Here is an 18631-nt window from a genome sequence, read left to right as displayed (position 1 = left end):
GATTCTCACGCCTCAGTCTCCTGAGTAGCTAGGACTATAGGCACATGTCACTATACCCAGCAAATTTTTGCATTTTTAGTAGAGATAGGGTTTCACCATGTTGGCCAGGCTGGTCTCAAACTCCTGACCTCGTGATCTACCCACCTTGGCCTCCCAAAGTGCTGGGATTACAGGCGTGAGCCACCGTGCCCTGCCAAATTTTGTAAATTTTTTTATGTGTATGTTCATGAGCAATATTGATCTGTAATTTTCTTTTTGTGTAATTTATTTATCTGGTTTTGTTATCAGGAGAATGGTGGCAGCATAGGATGAATTGAGAAGTGTTCTGTGATCTATTTTTTTGAAGATTTTGTGTATAATTGATATCATATCCTTTTTAAATTTTTGGTGGAAATTACCAATGAAGCCATCTGGGCTTGGGTTTTGGGGGGAATGAGTTTTTTACTACAGATTTATTTTCCTTAATAGATATGGGCACTGTTCAGATAATCTGTGTCTTCTTGAGTGAACTTTCATAATTTGTATCTTTGAAGGAATTTGCCCATTTTATGTAAGTGGTTGAATATATTGGCATAAAGTTTTTATAATATTCTCTTTATCCTTTTAATATCTGTAAAATCTGTGGTGATCTCATATCTCTCATTTCTGTATTGAGACTTGTGTTTTCTCTTTCTGCTAGTCAGTTTGTCTAAAGATTTATCAATTTTATTGGTTTAAAAAAAAAACTTGCTGGGCGCAGTGGCTCACGCCTGTAATCCCAGCACTTTGGGAGGCCGAGGCGGGTGAATCATCTGAGGTCAGTAGTTTAAGACCAGCCTGGCCAACATGGTGAAACACTGTCTCTACTAAAAATACAAAAATTAGCCAGGCGTGGTGGTGTGGGCATGTAATCCCAGCTACTTGGGAAGCTGAGGCACAAGAATCAGTCAAACTCAGGAGGCAGAGGTTGCAGTGAGCTGAGATCACACCACTGCACTCCAGCCTGAGTGACAGAGTGAGACTCTGTCTTCAAAAAAAAAAGCCAACTTGAGGCCAGGCATGGTGCCTCATGCCTATAATCTCAGCACTTTGGGAGGCTGAGGTGGGCAAATCACTTGAGGTCAGGAGTTCAACACCAGCCTGGGCAACATGGCAAAACCCTGTCTCTACTAAAAATACAAAAATTAGCCAGGTGTGATAGTGGTGCCTGTAACCCCAGCTACTTGGGAGGCTGAGACCGGCGGATTACTTGAACCCGGGAGGCGGAGGTTGCAGTGAGGTGAGATTGGACCACTGCACTCCAGCCTGGGCAACAGAGTGAAACTCAGTCTCAAAAAAAAAAAAAAAAAAAAGATTCATTACTCTTCTCTCTTGTTTCTGTTTTCTGTTAATTTCTGCTCTTATTTTAATTTCTGTGAGATCTCAGAAGAGGGAAGACCCTGGCCCAGGGGTCAGAGACCTTATTTCCATGAACCACTCACTAACTGTGTGTGTGTGGCCTTAGACTTAGAATTTCTGAGACTCATTTTCTTTGTCTGCATAATGGAACTAGGGCTCCTAGAGATGAAGTAGTTGATGAATATGAAAGTACTTGGCCACTGGGAAGGCCCTCTCCAGCCCCACGTGAGAGGTCCTTTTTGCGGCATTTGTAATAATAATGGCTTCTTCTTTCTTTCCAGATCTGAAGACAGCATGTACACAGCCATTCCCCAGAGGTAAGCTGCATGCCCCATCTCCTTTCACAACTTCCCCTTCTTCACCTCCAAGGGCTGCCCCTCCCCACCGCTCTCCTCATCCCCAGACTGCAGTCGCCAGGCCTGCCCAGGGCTGTGCTTGGGCCAGTGGGTCCTGGCTGCTGTCAACCCTCTCTCTTCTCGCAGTGGCTCTCCATTCCCAGGCTCAGTGCAGGATCCAGGCCTGCATGTGTGGCGGGTGGAGAAGCTGAAGCCAGTGCCCGTGGCACGAGAGAACCAGGGCATCTTCTTCTCGGGGGACTCCTACCTAGTGCTGCACAATGGCCCAGAAGAGGTTTCCCATCTGCACCTGTGGATAGGTAAGGGGATCTGGATGGGGGAAGGTTGGGCCCAGGCAGGGGAAGGAGGGGTCTGGCATGGATCACAAGGGCCTTGCCCTGCCCTCTCCCACTTGTCCCAGGTCAGCAGTCATCCCGGGATGAGCAGGGGGCCTGTGCCGTGCTGGCTGTGCACCTCAACACGCTGCTGGGAGAGCGGCCTGTGCAGCACCGCGAGGTGCAGGGCAATGAGTCCGACCTCTTCATGAGCTACTTCCCACGAGGCCTCAAGTACCAGGTCAGAGCCCACCTCCAGGCACCCCCACCCTGCAGCTTCTCTCAGAGCCAGCCCCGCTTCTGGCTGGTTCTTAACCTGCAGAAGACCCGGGTGCCTTTGGGGCTGGATCCCCACCTTTCTGCCCGTCTCCCAGTGGGATAGGGTGCAAAGGGCTCTGGGTCTCCTGTCAGTCCACTCAGATGGGCTGTCTGGGTTGCAGGAAGGTGGTGTGGAGTCAGCATTTCACAAGACCTCTACAGGAGCCCCAGCTGCCATCAAGAAACTCTACCAGGTGAAGGGGAAGAAGAACATCCGTGCCACCGAGCGGGCACTGAACTGGGACAGCTTCAACACTGGGGACTGCTTCATCCTGGACCTGGGCCAGGTGGGTAGGCTGGCCAGACTGAGCACTCCGTATTGGCACCATCCTTTACAAGGACAGAGGGGCAGGAGGCCAGGAAAGAGGGAGAGAAGCTGAGAAGCTGTAAGCCCATTCCAAGTCAGAGCCCTCTGACCATTGGAGAACATTCCTATATTTGTAAGGACTGATGCCAGCCTCCTTCTGCCATCTAGACATTGCCTCTGATGCTCTGGAGCTTTCTCCCTCCTCTTGGAAGCCTCTGAGTTCACTGCCTGCCAGACCATTCATTAATTCAGTCACTGATCTCTTCATTCAGTGAATCTATGATGCCCTCTCTGAGCCAGCACAGGGACCATAAAAGCTCGCTCTGGGGAGGCAGCCAAGATGGGCCGGTCACTTGCCATAACCTGAGGCAGGATGTGATGAGGACTTTAAGGGGGACAGCTGCCATGTGCTGGGGGGGCTTGAGGCAGGGAGGGGCCCTCTAGCCTGAGCCGAAGCCAGTTGTCCCAGGAAGGTGACATTGGACTAGACCTATAGGAGGGGAGATGCCACTCCAGGCAAAGGGAGAAGGTGAGCTGAGCCACCAAGGTGGGGAAAGGTGCAGACATGCACACACCAGGGGTCTAATGAGACTGGGACCCGGGCTGGGGGACAGGAGCAGCGAGAGGGAAATTGCTAAGGAAGGTGGAAGGTGGAAGGTGAGCCCCAGGTCATGAGGAGATTGACTGGCTGAGGAGTATGGGTTGCATCTTGTGGCGGTGAAGATTTGGGGCAGAGAAATCAATCCAGGAGCTCTTGGTGAGGAGGCCTACACGTGCTGAGACAAGGAAGGGGATGGGTGAACAGACTTTGCCATTACCAGAAGAGGAGAGGTGACAGGGGCTCTGCCAGGCAGGGCAGCGGGTAGGAGTGTGAGACGCTGCGCTCAAGGAGACATTCAGCCACTCACCCATCCAGTCCTTCACTCAGTCAGTCAATATTTATTTTGCACCTAAATCCATGCCAGGCTCTGTTTTAGCAGTGGACCCACAGCAGTGAGCAAAGCCAAACAAAACCTTCATGTCCTAATGAAGCTCACTTTCTAGTAGGTGGAGATAGGTGGTAAGAGACGTTTAAACATAGGAGATATGTGATGGGAAGAAGAAGAGGCGCCGGGCGCAGTGGCTCACGCCTGTAATCCCAGCACTTTGGGAGGCTGAGGTGGGCAGATCACCTGAGGTCGGGAGTTCGAGACCAGCCTGACCAACATGGAGAAACCGCATCTCTACTAAAAATACAAAATTAGCCGGGCATGGTGGCACATGCTTGTAATCCCAGCTACTCGGCAGGCTGAGACAGGAGAATCTCTTGAACCCAGGAGGCGGAGGTTGCGGTGAGCTGAGATTGTACCATTGCACTCCAGCCTGGGCAACAAGAGTGAAACTCCATCTCAAAAAAAAAAAGAAAAAGAAAGAGGCTTGAGCCCAGCAGTTTGTAACCAGCCTGGGCAATATAGTGGGACCCCATTTCTACAAAAAATTAAGAAATTAGCCAGGCATGGTGGCACGTGCCTATAGTCCCAGCTGCTTAGAAGCTAACGTGCAAGGATTGCTTGAGCCTGTGATGTCCAGGCTGCAGTGAGCCATGATCATGTCTTTGCACTCCAGCCTAGATGACAGAGTGAGACCCTGTCTTGAAAAAAAAGAAAGGAAGACAGATGGCAGGTGGGCAGAGAAACAGTTGCAGAGGGTGGTCGTGGGCATTCTCAGAGAGCCCTCTGTGCTTTGCTTTGCCTTCCTGATTGTCCTGCCTCAGGGACAGTTCAGAGAGGAGAGAGGGAGAGCTGTGGGCCCTTCTCTGAACCGGGGAGCAGGATACAGGCACCTGGCTCTGACCCGGGCTTTCCTGCTTCCCTGCAGAACATCTTCGCCTGGTGTGGTGGAAAGTCCAACATCCTGGAACGCAACAAGGCGAGGGACCTGGCCCTGGCCATCCGGGACAGTGAGCGACAGGGCAAGGCCCAGGTGGAGATTGTCACTGATGGGGAGGAGCCTGCTGAGATGATCCAGGTTGGGGGACACTGGAGTGGGCAGCCAGGAGCCTCTGCTTGAAAGTGGCCAAGAGAGGTGGTGATGAGCTGAGGCCTGAGGGTGGCCGGTGGAGGGTGGCAGGGGGCATCTGGGGTACTGCCTTGGGCTGTGGCCAGCTCACAGGGTGCCCCTCTGAGTAGATGCTCATCCTCGAGGCTGAGCAGCCTCGCGGGTGGGGTGGGCTGGACACTCACCTCACCTCTGCTGGGTGCCCTAGTGCAGGGCGCAGTTTGCCCCACCAGAAGCTGTGGCCCTGGGCATGATGGGCTGTGAAGTTCCAGGGCAGGGGTCCCTATAAACCTGGCCTGCTCCGGCCCCTGCAGGTCCTGGGCCCCAAGCCTGCTCTGAAGGAGGGCAACCCCGAGGAAGACCTCACAGCTGACAAGGCAAACGCCCAGGCCGCAGCTCTGTATAAGGTGGGCCCCACAAGCCTGCCCTGGGACCCGGCAGCAGGGAGGGTGGGAGCCTCCACAGCACAGCTGCGTGCAAGCAGGGTGGAGGGGAGAAGGCAGGGGGAAGGTGGGGCTGGAACCGGGGTGGGAGGTGGGGAGTTATACAGGACTGGGAGTGAGAGGAGGATGGGGAGTGGGCGGAAGGCACGCCCTGCTGAGGAGATGAGTGCACCTCACTTCCAGCCCATGCTTGGTGAAGGCTTGAAGCCAATGCTGAGCTTTTCTTTCTTGAATTCTGTGCATTTCTTTGTAATTTGGAATCCACCTAATTTCCAAATGGGTTCGGGGCCCCTGTGCTGCAGGGATTGGGGTGATGGAAGGGAGTGTGGCTGCCTGGAATTTGCTTTTCAGGTCTTCACTCTCCTGTCTGCTCCTGGGACCTGGGCGGTGGGCAGCGGGGCAGAGTGGGAGGGAGCAAGGGAGGGCCAGCCTCCCCCTCCTCAGGCTGAGGTGAGGGCTGGTGTGTGGGGGGTGAGATCAGGCACTGTCCGTCTTCCCCAGGTCTCTGATGCCACTGGACAGATGAACCTGACCAAGGTGGCCGACTCCAGCCCCTTTGCCCTTGAACTGCTGATATCTGATGACTGCTTCGTGCTGGACAACGGGCTCTGTGGCAAGATCTATATCTGGAAGGGTACGTGGCTCCTCTGTAACAGCCTGAGATGCCTGTAGCTTCTCTGACCTGGGCAGGCTTCCCTTTGCAGGGCTCAGCCTGTCCAGCTGCTTGTAAAAGACAGCCTCAGGGAGCCTACATGCTTCTGGCTGGCCATTTTCTCTCTCTTTAAAAAATGTTTTTTAAAGATAGAGATGGGGTCTCTCTGTGTTGCCCAGGATGGTATCAAACTCTCGGGCTCCAGTGATCTTCACCTTGGCCTCCCAAAGTGCTGGGATTACAGGCGTGAGCCATGGCACAGGCATCACTGTTTTCTTTCTTTCTTTTTTTTTTTTGAAACGGAGTCTCGCTCTGTCACCCAGGCTGGAGTGCAGTGGCGCGATCTCAGCTCACTGCAATCTCTGCCTCCTGGGTTCAAGCGATTCTCCTGCCTTAGCCTCCCGAGTAGCTGGGACTACAGGTGCCCGCCACCATGCCTGGCTAATTTTTGTATTTTTAGTAGAGGTGGGGTTTCACCACCAGGCTGGTCTCAAACTTCTGACCTCAAGTAATCCGCCTGCCTCGGCCTCCCAAAGTGCTGGGATTACAGACATGAGCCACTGCCTCGCCATTTTCTCTTTGCTGTTCCCACCTCCTAAATTCTAAACGATGACTCCGAAACTTCAGCAAGCCTCAGAATCACCTCAGGGCCTGTTTAGATGGCTGGGCTCCATCCCCAGGGATTCTGACTCATTAGGTCTGGAGTGGGGCAGAACGGGCGTCTCTACCAAGTTTCCGGGTTACGTCTGTGCCGCTGGCACCAGGGACCACACTTTGAGAACCACTGCCCTAGCCAAGCTCTAGACTTTCGGGGCTTCTGGGATCCCTGATCCTGGGATTCTGCCTTAAGGTTTGACAGAAATGAATTTTAGACAAATTAAACATCATTTTATGCAGTGAGTGGTGAACCTGTAGAACTTGTTTTTCCAAGAGATTCTATCTTCTGGAAATAGAAACACTGTTGGGCAGAGCCTGTTCTACTTGGTTTGACTGAAAATGAAACAAACTTGTTCTGAGTCTCTGTCTAGGGTCTGAGAATTTTCAGCAATAGCATTTGCTCAACACCCAGTTGTGGGGTCAACCAAGGCAGAGAAAATGCGAGACCCTAGCCTGGTCAGGAAGGCAGACAAGTAGGTGGGTATCTACAGATAGCTGCTACCAGGCATTTCATAGTATTGCTTCTGAAACTCAGCAGAGATAGAGGTGAAAGGAAGGAGCTGGGAGCAGCAAAAGTGGGAAGAGAGAGGCGTGCGTGCGCTGCAGGGCTGCCTTTTCTCTACTGCCAGAGGGCACATATCCCATAGAACCAATGCCAAGCAGAGGGGGTTCCCAGAGGCCCACAGAAGCATGTGTAAACCAGAGCAAGGAACCCAACCACTATGGGAAGAGAAACCAGAGGAGAAACAGGAGACTTGGGAGGCCAGGAAGAGAAGGATCTCATGGGTAGTGGGGCAGCTGGTGAGCTGACAGAGGAAGGAATCCAGCATATTAATTTCAGATACATTGTAGTTCATGGCATTTTATAGGCTGCCTAGAGAGACAGCCACATCATGGCATCGTTTCGGCATCATTTCCTTGGAAAAATGTGTGGCAGTCTGGGCAACGTGGCAAAATATCACTTCTCTACAAAAAAACAAAAATTAGCTGAGTGTGGTGGCGTGCACCTTTGGTCCCAGCTACACGGGAGGCTGTGGTGGGTGGCTTGCTTGAGCCTGGGAGGTTGAGACTTTAGTGAGCTGTGATGGTGCCGCTGCACTCCAGCCTGGGCGACAGAACGAGATTGTGTCTCAGAAAAAATAAAAATAAAAAAGCCTGGAATGAGCAGTTTGAGTTCTCAGGACTGCCAGCAGAAATGACTGGATTATGTGGGGTCTTCATTTTTGTAAGCACTTAGTTAGCATAACCGTTAGGCCAGTGTAGCCCTGCCGGCATTATGGGAGTAAGTTCACCTCTGTAATAAATTGTACCCTTTGTCTTATTTAGTTTTTCAGAAAAGGCTTGATGAACTCAAGAGGTGAGGGGTCCTGGGGGAAAAGGAGACCTGTAACCTCACAGTCTGATGTTAGGGTGAACACCTGTTCCTCTCCCTGAAATATTCAAGGGGCCCAGGTCAGAACAGGTTTGCATGATCAGACCCGGGCAGAAGAGGGGTTTTCATCTACCTTGGTGCTACCAGTGTAGGAAAATTCTTAAGGGACTGACTCCACATCTCCAAAGAGCCCCTCAGCATTCTTGAGACCCCTGGTCTATTTATTGTAAAAATTGCTGGCTCTTCTGTGGACTCCCTTAAATTTCCTCAAGAAAAATGGGATGGGGGCTAAAGAGGGTCCCTGCTCTTTTTAAAAATCTCCTTCCTATGATCCAGGGCGAAAAGCGAATGAGAAGGAGCGGCAGGCGGCCCTGCAAGTGGCCGAGGGCTTCATCTCGCGCATGCAGTACGCCCTGAACACCCAGGTGAGGAGATGCCTATGCCCCCAGCCCTCCTCCTAGGGCTCTTCCTGTGGCCCCTGACCCCTCAAATTGGCCAGGAAGGGCAAGAGCGCCTCGGGCACTGTCAGGAACAACCAGGGCTCCCTCTTAGACCCATCCAGTGGGAAAGCCCATCTCAATCCTTCAAAATGTCAAAATACTTATTATTTTCAAAGAGGATGTTGGGCAGCACTCCCCTGGGCACACAGAGAACTGGGTGCTCCTCCTCTGGGCAATTGCCCCTGGCTGGTGCCACCCCTCCAGCCGCAGCACAGTGTCTACAAGTCATCCCGCGGGGAGCTGACAGGGTTCACCTACAGTTGGTGGCGTTTACTGAACTGTGCATCCACATCCTTGAAGCAGTCTGTTGCTTCAGTCTGCGTCCCTGAAACCTTGGTTCTCATCTCGTGGCTCATCCAGGGGAGCTTTCCTGGCCTGGACTGCACAAGGACTCAGGCCGGGCGCCCACACCCTCCTCCCTGGCTCTGGCCCCATCCTGTCCTCCCAGGCTGAGGCAGACGTGCAACTTTGTGAACCAGACTTCTCCCCCGCTGTCCCTGCAGGTGGAGATTCTGCCCCAGGGCCGTGAGAGTCCCATCTTCAAGCAATTTTTCAAGGACTGGAAATGAGGGTGGGCGTCTTCCTGCCCCATGCTTCTCTGCCCCCCACCGCCTGCCTACTTGCTTCTCTGGCTGCCTGGTCAGTGCAGAGGTGCCCCCTGCAGGTGTTCAATAAAGGAGACAAGTGCTTTCCCAGCTCTTTTCCTGCACCGCCTGACCTGGGCTGATTCTGTCACCCACCTATTCACCTGGGTTCATCCCCATGCTGGGGGTGGAGTAGCACACAGATGACAACTGCACAGCCTTGGAGGCACCAGAGCAGCTTTGCATGACTGAGGAGTCCCAGCCAGGCCTGCAGGGACTGCTGTGAACCCAATAAGGAGGTGGTACAGTGCCAGGCCTCAGGATCACTTTCATCCGGGGGTTCAGTTCAGTCTCACATTCCCAACAGGGAGAAGGTTGTGGTGATGGGCTTGGGATGCAGCTCCATTTAAGCCAGTATTTCCTCAGATGCCCTAATAAAGCACTGCCAGGCAGCTCGAAGTGACATATGCTCGCTGAGCAAGAGAGGACAGCTTTTCACAACTGTACCAAGCCTGGCTTATTACTTCGTAGGCACATTGCACTGCATGTTTGGCTGGTGAGCCCAGGGCCACTGCAGGGCTGTGCGAAAAGCACCAGGCTAGCATGGACAGTCTTCAGTCTGGTTCTTACCCTGCCTCTGTGATCCTAGGCAAGTTACTTTCCTTTGCTAGACCTTGGTTCATTCTCTTGTGTAATGAAGTGGTGGTTGGATGTCAGAGGCTAGAGAGCTGAATAGCAGGGAGAATGCAGTAGCCAAAAAGAGGTCCCATCTGAGAAAGCATGTGCGGGGGCCAAGAGCAGGGTGTGAGTGAGCCTGTGTCAGCTCGGACCAGAGGCCATGAGGCTTGGCAAGGCTGCAACCACCCTGACTCACCCTCACCCCCAGGTCCTCTGGGCAATGTGGCTTCCAAGCTCTAGAAATTGGATTCTTTCATCCCAAAACAAAAATTCTGATCAATCGGCAAGTTGAACTTGCTGATTTTGTGCCAAGAACCATAGATACCCCGGCCGGGTGCGGTGGCTCATGCCTATAACACCAGCAGTTTGGAAGGGCGAGACGGGCAGATCATTTGTGATCAGGAGTTTGAGACCAGTCTGGCCAACATGGAAACCCTGTCTCTACTAAAAATACAAAAAAAATTAGCCAGGCATGGTTGTGCATGCCTGTAATCTCAGCTACTTGGGAGGCTGAGGCAGGAGAATTGCTTGAACCCGGGAGGTGGAGATTGCAGTGAGCCGAGATTGTACAAGTGCACTCCAGCCTAGGTGACAGAGACTCTGACTCAAAAAATAAAAGTAAAAAAGAAATGAGCTCCTCTGTGCATCTGCCTCCCTATCTTCTCCGCAGACTTCTCAGCCCTACTTGACAGTCTACATAAAGAGCAGGTGCCAGGGATGGTTTTTTAAAGGGGAGAGAATAAAGGTTGCACTACATTAGTGGTTCCGACAACCTTTGTAGCGGTAGGGAGTATTTTAATCCTCCTATGAAAGGCCTAGGCCCTTTCCCTATAAATATACACAGATTAAGATTTTTGTGGCTGGACACGGTGGCTCATACCTGTAATCTCAGCATTTTGGGAGGCAGAGGCAGGCACAATGCCTGAGCTCTGGGGTTTGAGACCAGCGTGGGGAACATGGTGAAACCCCATCTCTACCAAAAATACAAAAATTAGCTGGGCATGGTGGCACACACCTGTAGTCCCAGCTACTCAGGAGGCTGAAGTGGGAGGATGGTTTGAGCCTGGGAGGTGGAGGTTGCAGTGAGCCGAGATCATGCCACTGCACTTCAGCCTGGGTGACAGAGTGAGATCCTGTTTAAAAAAAAAAAAAGATTTTTGCATCTACTTTCAGAGGGTTCAGGTACCTCTCACCACCAGTTCATTAACAGAACTGTAAATTTAATATTATCAGACTACATCATTGCTAATGTTCCAGGGTCTGAAGCTGTGAGTACTCTGTCATCTGGGGGGCACTAAACAGGTGGGAGGTGGGAAGAAAGGACCCTGCAGAGGGAAGAATCACCCAACCTGATGCTCCAAAGTGGAGGCCGAGCTGCAGCTTTCCTCCCCTGCGTTCCAGCTCCTGCCATGCCATGCCCAGCAATCTCCCTGCCATCTTTGATGGTTAGCTGAGGACCAGACTGGAAGTATTGTGAATGAAAGGGTTAGTTCAGGTCCGGCAGACAACACAAGGCAAACTATGGGGTTGGTTTGTTATCAGCCCCACCCTTGAGGCATTCTGCTGACAGCAGTCAGGAGTTCCCCTCCATGCCTGGGTGGCCACCTCTCTTCCCCACCTCTGTGATGGTTCCCCCCTGCAGTAGGTCAGACTTAAAGAGGCCTGCAGGGCTAGATAGTGGTCTTTCACAGCATTCCACGTGAGGGAGTCCAGAGCACAGAAGGCAGCATAGCGGGGCTCTCACCTGCCCCCCACTCCCCAGCTCAGGTACCCTGGCCTGGAGGCTCTTTCGGGAAGGAACCAACAGTGCTGGCCTTTCCTAGAAGCAGATGCAGGAAAAATGCTGTGCGGATGCCTTATACCAGTCAATCTGAACAAGAACTGGGCTACCTCGTCCACTGGCTAGACCCTGCAAGGAGTCTTTGGGCTTGTAAGTATAGCAGAGGATGGACGTCCTATGAACTCAGCAGGGTTTGGCTGTAGCACGGCAACCTTGTCTCCTGGAGCCCATGACCAGGCTGGAACCTACCTATGCCTTCACCTTGGGTGTGCCTGGCTCTAACCAGGTCCTGGAACAACAGGACCACAGGATGGTGCAAGACTTGTCTTGGAAAAAAACACCTAAGATGCTTAATTGGAACAATTCCTTTATTTGAAAACTGCTGGTATGAATTTCCTTCTTCCCTCAATTAGGCCAGAAACCCATCATGGGGCGGGCACAGCCTCTACACGAGAAAGCCCCAGCTTGTGGGGGCTAGGATGGAGCAGCCATGAGAGACACCTAGCCAAATGTCCATTTTCCCATTATAAACAATGGAGCGGGGGTCAGGGGGAGAACAGAGTGGTAAGTGAATGGCCAGAAACTCTAGAGGGGGCCTGACACCCACCTGGTGAGGTACCTCCATGCCCCAGCCCCACTGAGGACTCAGGCCCCTTGCTTGGATCATGCTGCCCCATCGGGTGCTGCCCCTGCCCTCTTCCTCTGAGTTCTAACAACACAGACACCAGCGCCTGGAAGCCCCGCCGCTGCCAGGGAGTTAGAATTCTGGCTGCCTCTACTTGGGAATCTCCTTCCATGTGTGGATCTGCAGAACATCCAGATGGGGCCATCCCACCTCATGATCCATTCACTCCCAGTGGGATACACTGGAACTCAACCTTGGAGACTGGAGCCCCACAGATTAAGGCAGAATTCTCCTTGCTTTGGAGGCAGGTCTGCAGGGAGGGGGTGAAGTCTAGCTGCCCCTCATGTCCCATCCCAGTGAGGGTACTTGGTTTTCCACAGCTAAGCCCAGGAGCTTCCTATATCCCGTCTGCGGAGACAGCAAGGGGTGCGGCCCGGCCAGCCTCCTGACATGGTTTCCACTGACCCTGTGAAAGCCCCTGCAGCTCAGCCTTTAAACCTCCATCCATCTCGGAGTTCAGATCAGCCACACGCCTTAGGATGAGTGAGGCTGCAGATCACTCTTGCCTGTGAAGGTGAGATCTTTGAAGGGAGGGGCTTCCGGCCCACAGCACTTCTGTGCCCCCAACAAGGAGGCCTGTCCCTTTGACACTCTGGCCAAGTACAGCTCCAGGGTCTTCAGCAGCCGCCGTGGGCTCTTCTTGGCCAATACTTCCAAGTCTGCAACAGAGAGAATTGGGGAGCAGAAGGCTTGAGGGGGGTCTCGGTGACACAATAGTCAGGGCCTCAAGCCTAGCAGCTCTAGGGAGCACCCCCAACCCCTATCCCATGGAGAGAAGGGTGAAGGAGCCTCAGATGGAGAGGTCACCAGAGAGGTAGCCCGGGGAGCCAGATACAGACACAGGGACCACACACTCTACCTTGTCCAGACAATTGCAACTTTGAATAGTCCAACTATTGGACCCCAACTCCCAATTTTTGATCAGAATATATGCTCGTCATAAGTATAAGGCCAGAAAGGGGCAACAGTCAGGGCAGAGAAAGGAGAATTAGCAGGCTCCAGGGCGTGGGTGATGGAGATTTTGGTAAGCTGGAATTTGAGAAAGTGTGGATGGGGAAGAACTGCAGCCAAAACCAGTCTAGCAACCACCTTGGACTCTCTGAACCCGGGACACTGTGCATTCAGGAGCCTAGGCCTCCCCAGAAGAAAGAGCACACCTTTGAGGACAAAGCTGGAGTCTGAGATGGTCTTCCGCTGTGTCCTCCAGACATGTGCAAGGTGGAGGAAAGTGGCGGCATAGAAGCTGTTCACCACGGGGATGACCTTCTGCTGCCGATTACACTCCCTGCAGGAAGAAGGTGGGGTGACCTGCTCAGCAGTGGATGAACGCTGAGACCTGGGTGCCCTCCCACCCGCCCTCCCCATTTCCCCAGGGAGCCAGCCCAAACCCAGGATGCCCCCACCATTCCCCAGGAGCCTGACATCTAAAGCCACGGGTGGGAGGAGAGATGTCCTGGGGAGACTGGTGCATGGGGACTTTGTCCAGGCCCTCCAGGAGCCGGCAGGTGGAGTAGAGCTGGGGAAAATGAAGCCAGAGTGGGGATGAACCAGGCTTTGCTGGGTCACTCTGACCAGCTGGTGTTTGGGGACTCACCTGGAGAGACACTCCTCTCTCAAGGCCTGGATGGCGATGTGGGTGATGTTCACGGACATCAAACAGAAAGGGAATTGCTGGAATGGAGGGGGCGCCCAGTCAGCAGCAACTCCAGCTCTCACTGTGTTTCCTGTCATCTGCAGCCTGGTGTGGCTCGCAGGCAAGCACAGCCCCAGAGGCAACAGCTGATATTATTATTACTCCCACTTAATTCTCCCAATAATCTTCTTCCCATCTTACAGATGAGGAACTAAGGCTCAGTGACCTTAAGTAACTTTCCTAAGGCATGGGAACCAGGGTACCAACTGAGGTTATTTGCTCCAGAGCTGGTGTTTATAACCCCCGTGCTAGCTCTCTAGCCTCTTCATCATCCATGAGCTCTCCTTGGCCTGCAACAGACCCACCCCCTGGGCCCACATCACCTCCTGGCGTCAGCATGAAGACAGAAGAGAAGTTCAGTGCTCTAACTAGCCCTGCAGGTTCTTAAAGTCTCTTCTCCCCTTCTCTGGGCTTCTGGTTGTCTGGCTGCTCATGAGCGCCTCATACTAAGGCAGACAAAGAAGATGCACGTGGGTAGAAGGTCATCCTGACTTGCCGGCACACCCCGTTTCCTGATAACACAGAGGCCTGAGAACCGGCTGTGCAGGTCAGAAGCCGAGAGGAGGCAGCCTGAGTCCAGCAAGGGAGCTTCAGCAGGACAGGCCTCAGAATCCCCTATGGGGGCAGCTTTAATGCTCTATGTTTAGTCAGGCAAGCTCCTTTCTTTAATAACAATGAAACCAAGCTCGCATAATCGCTGAATGGAAAGGGCCTTTTTTTTTTTCAGGGAACTTGCAGACATGACATGTTATTTTCCCCTGTTGCACATACACAAGGGCGCCCAGTGAGAGGAACACATAGACCAGTGCATTCCTTAGTACAGAACAAGAACCAAGATCTATTTATCCCACCTGCTTCCCAATTGAAGAAAAATCCATTACATTATAGTATAGAACTGTACTGCCCAGTATGGTGGCGACCAGCTGCATGCAGCTATTTAAATGAATTAAACATTAAAAACAAACACAAATTTGGCTCCTTAGTGGTACTAGCCACATTTCTAGTGCTCAGTAGTCATGTGTGCTTGGTGGCTGCTGTACTGGATGGTGCATTTCCAGTATCTAGACCACTTCTGTCACTGCAGAAAGTTCTGGACAGTGTTGAACTGCAGAAGGTCTTCTGGCTCCACTGAGATTTTTCTCAGGGTCTTCCATGACACCCGAATTCCAGATCTTGGCCTGGCTACCTGGTAGCTGTGTGTCCTTGAGAAGGCCACCCAACCTCTGTGAAACTCAGCCTTCCCATCTCTCAAAATCAAAAAGGAAATAAACTTTGAGTGCTGTGCAGAAAAAAGTTAACACAGCAGGCCTGAGACTCCTTAGAGCCTGAGCCTTAGAAAATTCTTAGATCAGGCCATGGCTGACAGCTGAGAACTTGGATTTTGAGATGGTTCCCATCATTTCCTAACATTGTTCCTCAACTGCTCAGGCAAACAAGATAGTTTTTGCTGGCTGGGCCCAGGGCTCACAATCCAGCACTTTGGGATTACAGGCGGAAGGATCACTTGAGTCTAGGAGTTCAAGACCAGCCTGGGCAACATGGTGAGATCCTGTCTCTACAAAAACAAATTTTTTTTTCAAAAAAGCACACACAAAAAAGATACTTTATGCAGAACACCAGCTTTCCCTCTATGATTCTAGAATTTTGGTATGTGCTAGGCAGAGGATGCCTACATGACCAGCATGTCATGGTGAAAACCTTGAGTACAGGGTACCTCTAATGAGCTTCCCTGATTGGTGACATTTTACACATGTTGCACAATTTGGCAGTGGAAGAATGAAGTGCGTTCTGTGTGATTCCACTGGGAGAGGCCTCTTGGACATTGGCATCTGGTTTCCTACGGACTTTGTCCCATGCACTTCTTCCCTTTGCTGATTTGCTTCCATTGTACTAAACCAGAACTGTTAAGTATAACTATAAGTAGAGTCCCTTGAGTCTCTTAGGAATCACTGAACCTGTGGGTGGTCTTGGAAATCCAGCGTTAGTGCCACACTGGGTAGAGTCAAGTCACTAATCATTACAACAACTCCATGAGACAGATTTTTTCTTTTCTTTTTTTTTTTTTTGAGATGGAGTCTTGCTCTGTTGCCCAGGCTGGAGTGCAGTGCAGTGGTGTGATCTCGGTTCACTGCAACCTCTGTCTCCTGGGCTCAAGGGATTCTCCTACCTCAGCCTCCCAAATAGCTGGGACTATAGGCACGTGCCACCACACCTGGCTAATTTTTGTATTTTCAGTAGAGACAGGGTTTCACCATGTTGGCCAAGCTGGTCTCAAACTCCTGACCTCAAGTGATCCGCCTGCCTCGGCCTCCCAAAGTGCTGGGACTACAGGCATCAGCCACCACACCTGGCCTTATGAGATCGATTTTGTCAACAGTTAACATATTATCCCACTACTCACCTCACAGAGTTGCTGTGAGCATTACTTAAGATCACATGTGCAAAATACTAGGCACTGCACCTGGCCCAAGTAGGAATTAACAAATGTTCATCATTATTAACCTTGCGTCAACATGGGTAGCTGAGAACAGCATTGGTGCTGACCTTCATGTACACCTCTGTACCTTCACATACTGCCTATTTAATGATCATATATACTTGCATAATATCATCCCTTCCCTTGATTTTTTTCAATCTAAAAATAAATATGAGAAGAACAGTATAGTAACAACATTATTAACAGAGGACCTGGACTTAATGTTCATCCATTCTCAGGAACTTTTTTTTTTTTTAAGACAGAGTTTCGCTCTTGTTACTCAGGCTGGAGTGCAATGGCGTGATCTCGGTTCACCACAACCTCTGCCTCCCAGATTCAAGCAATTCTCCTGCCTCAGCCTCCCGAGTAGCTGGAATTACAGGCATGTGCCACCATGCTTGGCTAATTTTGTATTTTTAGTAGAGATGAGTTTTCTCCATGTTGATCTGTTGATTAGGCTGGTCTCAAACTCCCGACCTCAAGTGATCTGCCTGCCTTGGCCTCCCAAAGTGCTGGGATTACAGGCTGTGAGCCACTACACCCAGCCCGGGAACATTCTTAAAAAGCCCACTTATTGGCCAGGCGTGGTGGCTCACGCCTGTAATCCCAGCAATCTGGGAGGCCGAGGTGGGCGCATCACTTGAGGTCAGGAGTTCAAGACTAACCTGGCCAACATGGTGAAACCCCATCTCTCCTAAAAACACAAAAGTTAGCTAGGTGTAGTGGTGGGCACTTGTAATCCCAGCTACTTGGGAGGCTGAGGCAGAAGAATCACTTGAACTCAGGAGGTGGAGGTTGCAGTGAGCTGAGATCATGCCACTGCACTCCAGCCTGGTGACAGAGTGAGACTCCAACTCAAAAAAAAAAAAAAGCCTGCTTATCAAAAAACGGTAAAAAATTGGATTTCAGATCTACATGTCTCCTTTCCTTCAGAAGTTCCCTCAGACCTAAGAAGCATTGTTTAGAGCTAAAATACTGCACTGAGGCTGTGATTAGGAAACTGACTAAAACACAACAGAGGAACTCAGACCTGGACATTTTTGTGCTTCCATTTACAATTTCATTTATCCTCATGCCTCCCATTTGGGCTTAGAAACCTTTGTCTGCTGAAGCAGGAAGACCAGAGCATCTTTTGCGGCTGCTGCTGACCTGGCCCCAACCCTGAAGATTCCAATTGAGTGGTTCTGATGGGGAAAGTCTAAGCATCTGCACTGCCACTGCTATGTGACCCTTCAGGGTGTGCTGCTGGCTGGGAATCAATGCTGTACAGAGCCCACCGCCACCGCCAGGCCAGGAGACAGGGCTAGGCCCAGCTTCACCACGCATGAGCTATGGCTTTGTTCAGAAACATTTGGACTCTCTTACCCGCACATTCCTCTGCTGCAAGGGGAGATTGATGAGGCTCATCTCTGCCCTACCTCTCTCACAGGATGGGCGTGTTGATGGAATGGAGTGATGGAAACTGCTTGGAAAACTATACAAATTGTTGTCGGTAAGTAAGCATTATTTTTGTGTGTGTGTGTGTGTGTGTGTGTTTTGAGACGGAGTCCCACTCTGTCACCTAGGCTGGAGTGCAGTGGTGTGAACTCGGCTCACTGCAACTTCCGCTTCCCAGGTTCAAGGGATTCTCATGCCTCAGCCTCCGGAGTAGCTGGGATTACAGGCATGCGCCAGCAACCCAGCCAAACTTTTGTATTTTTATTAGAGACAGGGTTTCGCCATGTTGCCCAGGCTGGTCTCAAACTCCTGACCTCAAGTGATCCGCCTACCTTAGCCTCCCAAAGTACTAGGATTATAGGCGTGAGCCACCGTGCCCAGCCAGTAAGCATCATTATAAAGTGCTTCCTGGCCTGCCAGCAAGGAACCCGATGCATGGTGCCTCTCTCAGTGCAACTGTGCTGTAGCGCTACTCTTAGGACAGCGTGGCTGAAGCATTTCCATACCACTGGGATGGATGGGAGTCTGGGAGTCTGAGAGTCCCCTTAGCGTTTGCAATTTTGGACAATTCTCCTTTAACAGGTTGTCCCATGGCTACCTAAAACTTCAACTCTCTCCTTAGGAGAGCATGAGACTGGCTGCTGGCAGGGCTATATCCCCCAGCTGGTACTCTGATCTTATAGATTCTCTCCTGGAAAACTCTGTTTTCAAGATTCATGAGTGTTGCTGGTCAAGTTAAATTTTATTTATTTATCTATTTATTTATTTATTTATGAGACAGAGTCTTGCTCTGCTGCCCTGGCTGGAGCGCAGTGGCATGATCTCAGCTCACTGCAACCTCTGCCTCCTGGGTTCAAGCTATTCTTCTGCCTCAGCCTCCTGAGTAACTGGGATTACAGGTGCCTGCCACCATGCCCAGCTAATTTTTATATTTTTAGTAGAGACAGGGTTTCACCATGTTGGTC

At 51.5% G+C, this 18631-nt stretch overlaps 2 protein-coding genes across 5 annotated transcripts in view; one reads left to right on the top strand and one right to left on the bottom strand.

The window, feature by feature from the left end:
• Positions 1-9042, top strand: part of CAPG (capping protein (actin filament), gelsolin-like) — a 33433-nt gene extending 24391 nt beyond the window's left edge. For 2 of the 3 annotated variants that reach the window (XM_011965789.1, XM_011965788.1), the window contains exons 2-10: positions 1659-1694; positions 1860-2032; positions 2134-2288; positions 2488-2652; positions 4530-4679; positions 5024-5116; positions 5654-5786; positions 8170-8258; positions 8837-9042. In XM_011965789.1, the coding sequence (XP_011821179.1) occupies positions 1672-1694; positions 1860-2032; positions 2134-2288; positions 2488-2652; positions 4530-4679; positions 5024-5116; positions 5654-5786; positions 8170-8258; positions 8837-8902 (1047 nt within the window). In that variant the 5' untranslated portion in view covers positions 1659-1671 and the 3' untranslated portion in view covers positions 8903-9042. The remainder of the gene's footprint in view (positions 1-1658; positions 1695-1859; positions 2033-2133; positions 2289-2487; positions 2653-4529; positions 4680-5023; positions 5117-5653; positions 5787-8169; positions 8259-8836) is intronic. The other variant, XM_011965790.1, reaches the window with a different exon arrangement.
• Positions 9043-11725: 2683 nt separating this feature from the next.
• The window catches only part of ELMOD3 (ELMO/CED-12 domain containing 3), a 50030-nt gene continuing 43124 nt past the window's right edge, over positions 11726-18631 (bottom strand). The window contains exons 12-14 of one of the 2 annotated variants that reach the window (XM_011965785.1): positions 13655-13731; positions 13218-13345; positions 11726-12719 (exon numbers count right to left, since the gene is read on the bottom strand). In XM_011965785.1, coding sequence (XP_011821175.1) covers positions 12535-12719; positions 13218-13345; positions 13655-13731 — 390 coding nt within the window. In that variant the 3' untranslated portion in view covers positions 11726-12534. Of the gene's footprint in view, positions 13346-13654; positions 13732-18631 lie in introns of both variants that reach the window. The other variant, XM_011965784.1, reaches the window with a different exon arrangement.

Source organism: Mandrillus leucophaeus, unplaced genomic scaffold (assembly GCF_000951045.1).
Source record: "Mandrillus leucophaeus isolate KB7577 unplaced genomic scaffold, Mleu.le_1.0 Scaffold737, whole genome shotgun sequence".
Classification (NCBI taxonomy): Eukaryota; Metazoa; Chordata; class Mammalia; order Primates; family Cercopithecidae; genus Mandrillus; species Mandrillus leucophaeus.
This window is presented reverse-complemented; position numbering and strand designations above follow the sequence as displayed.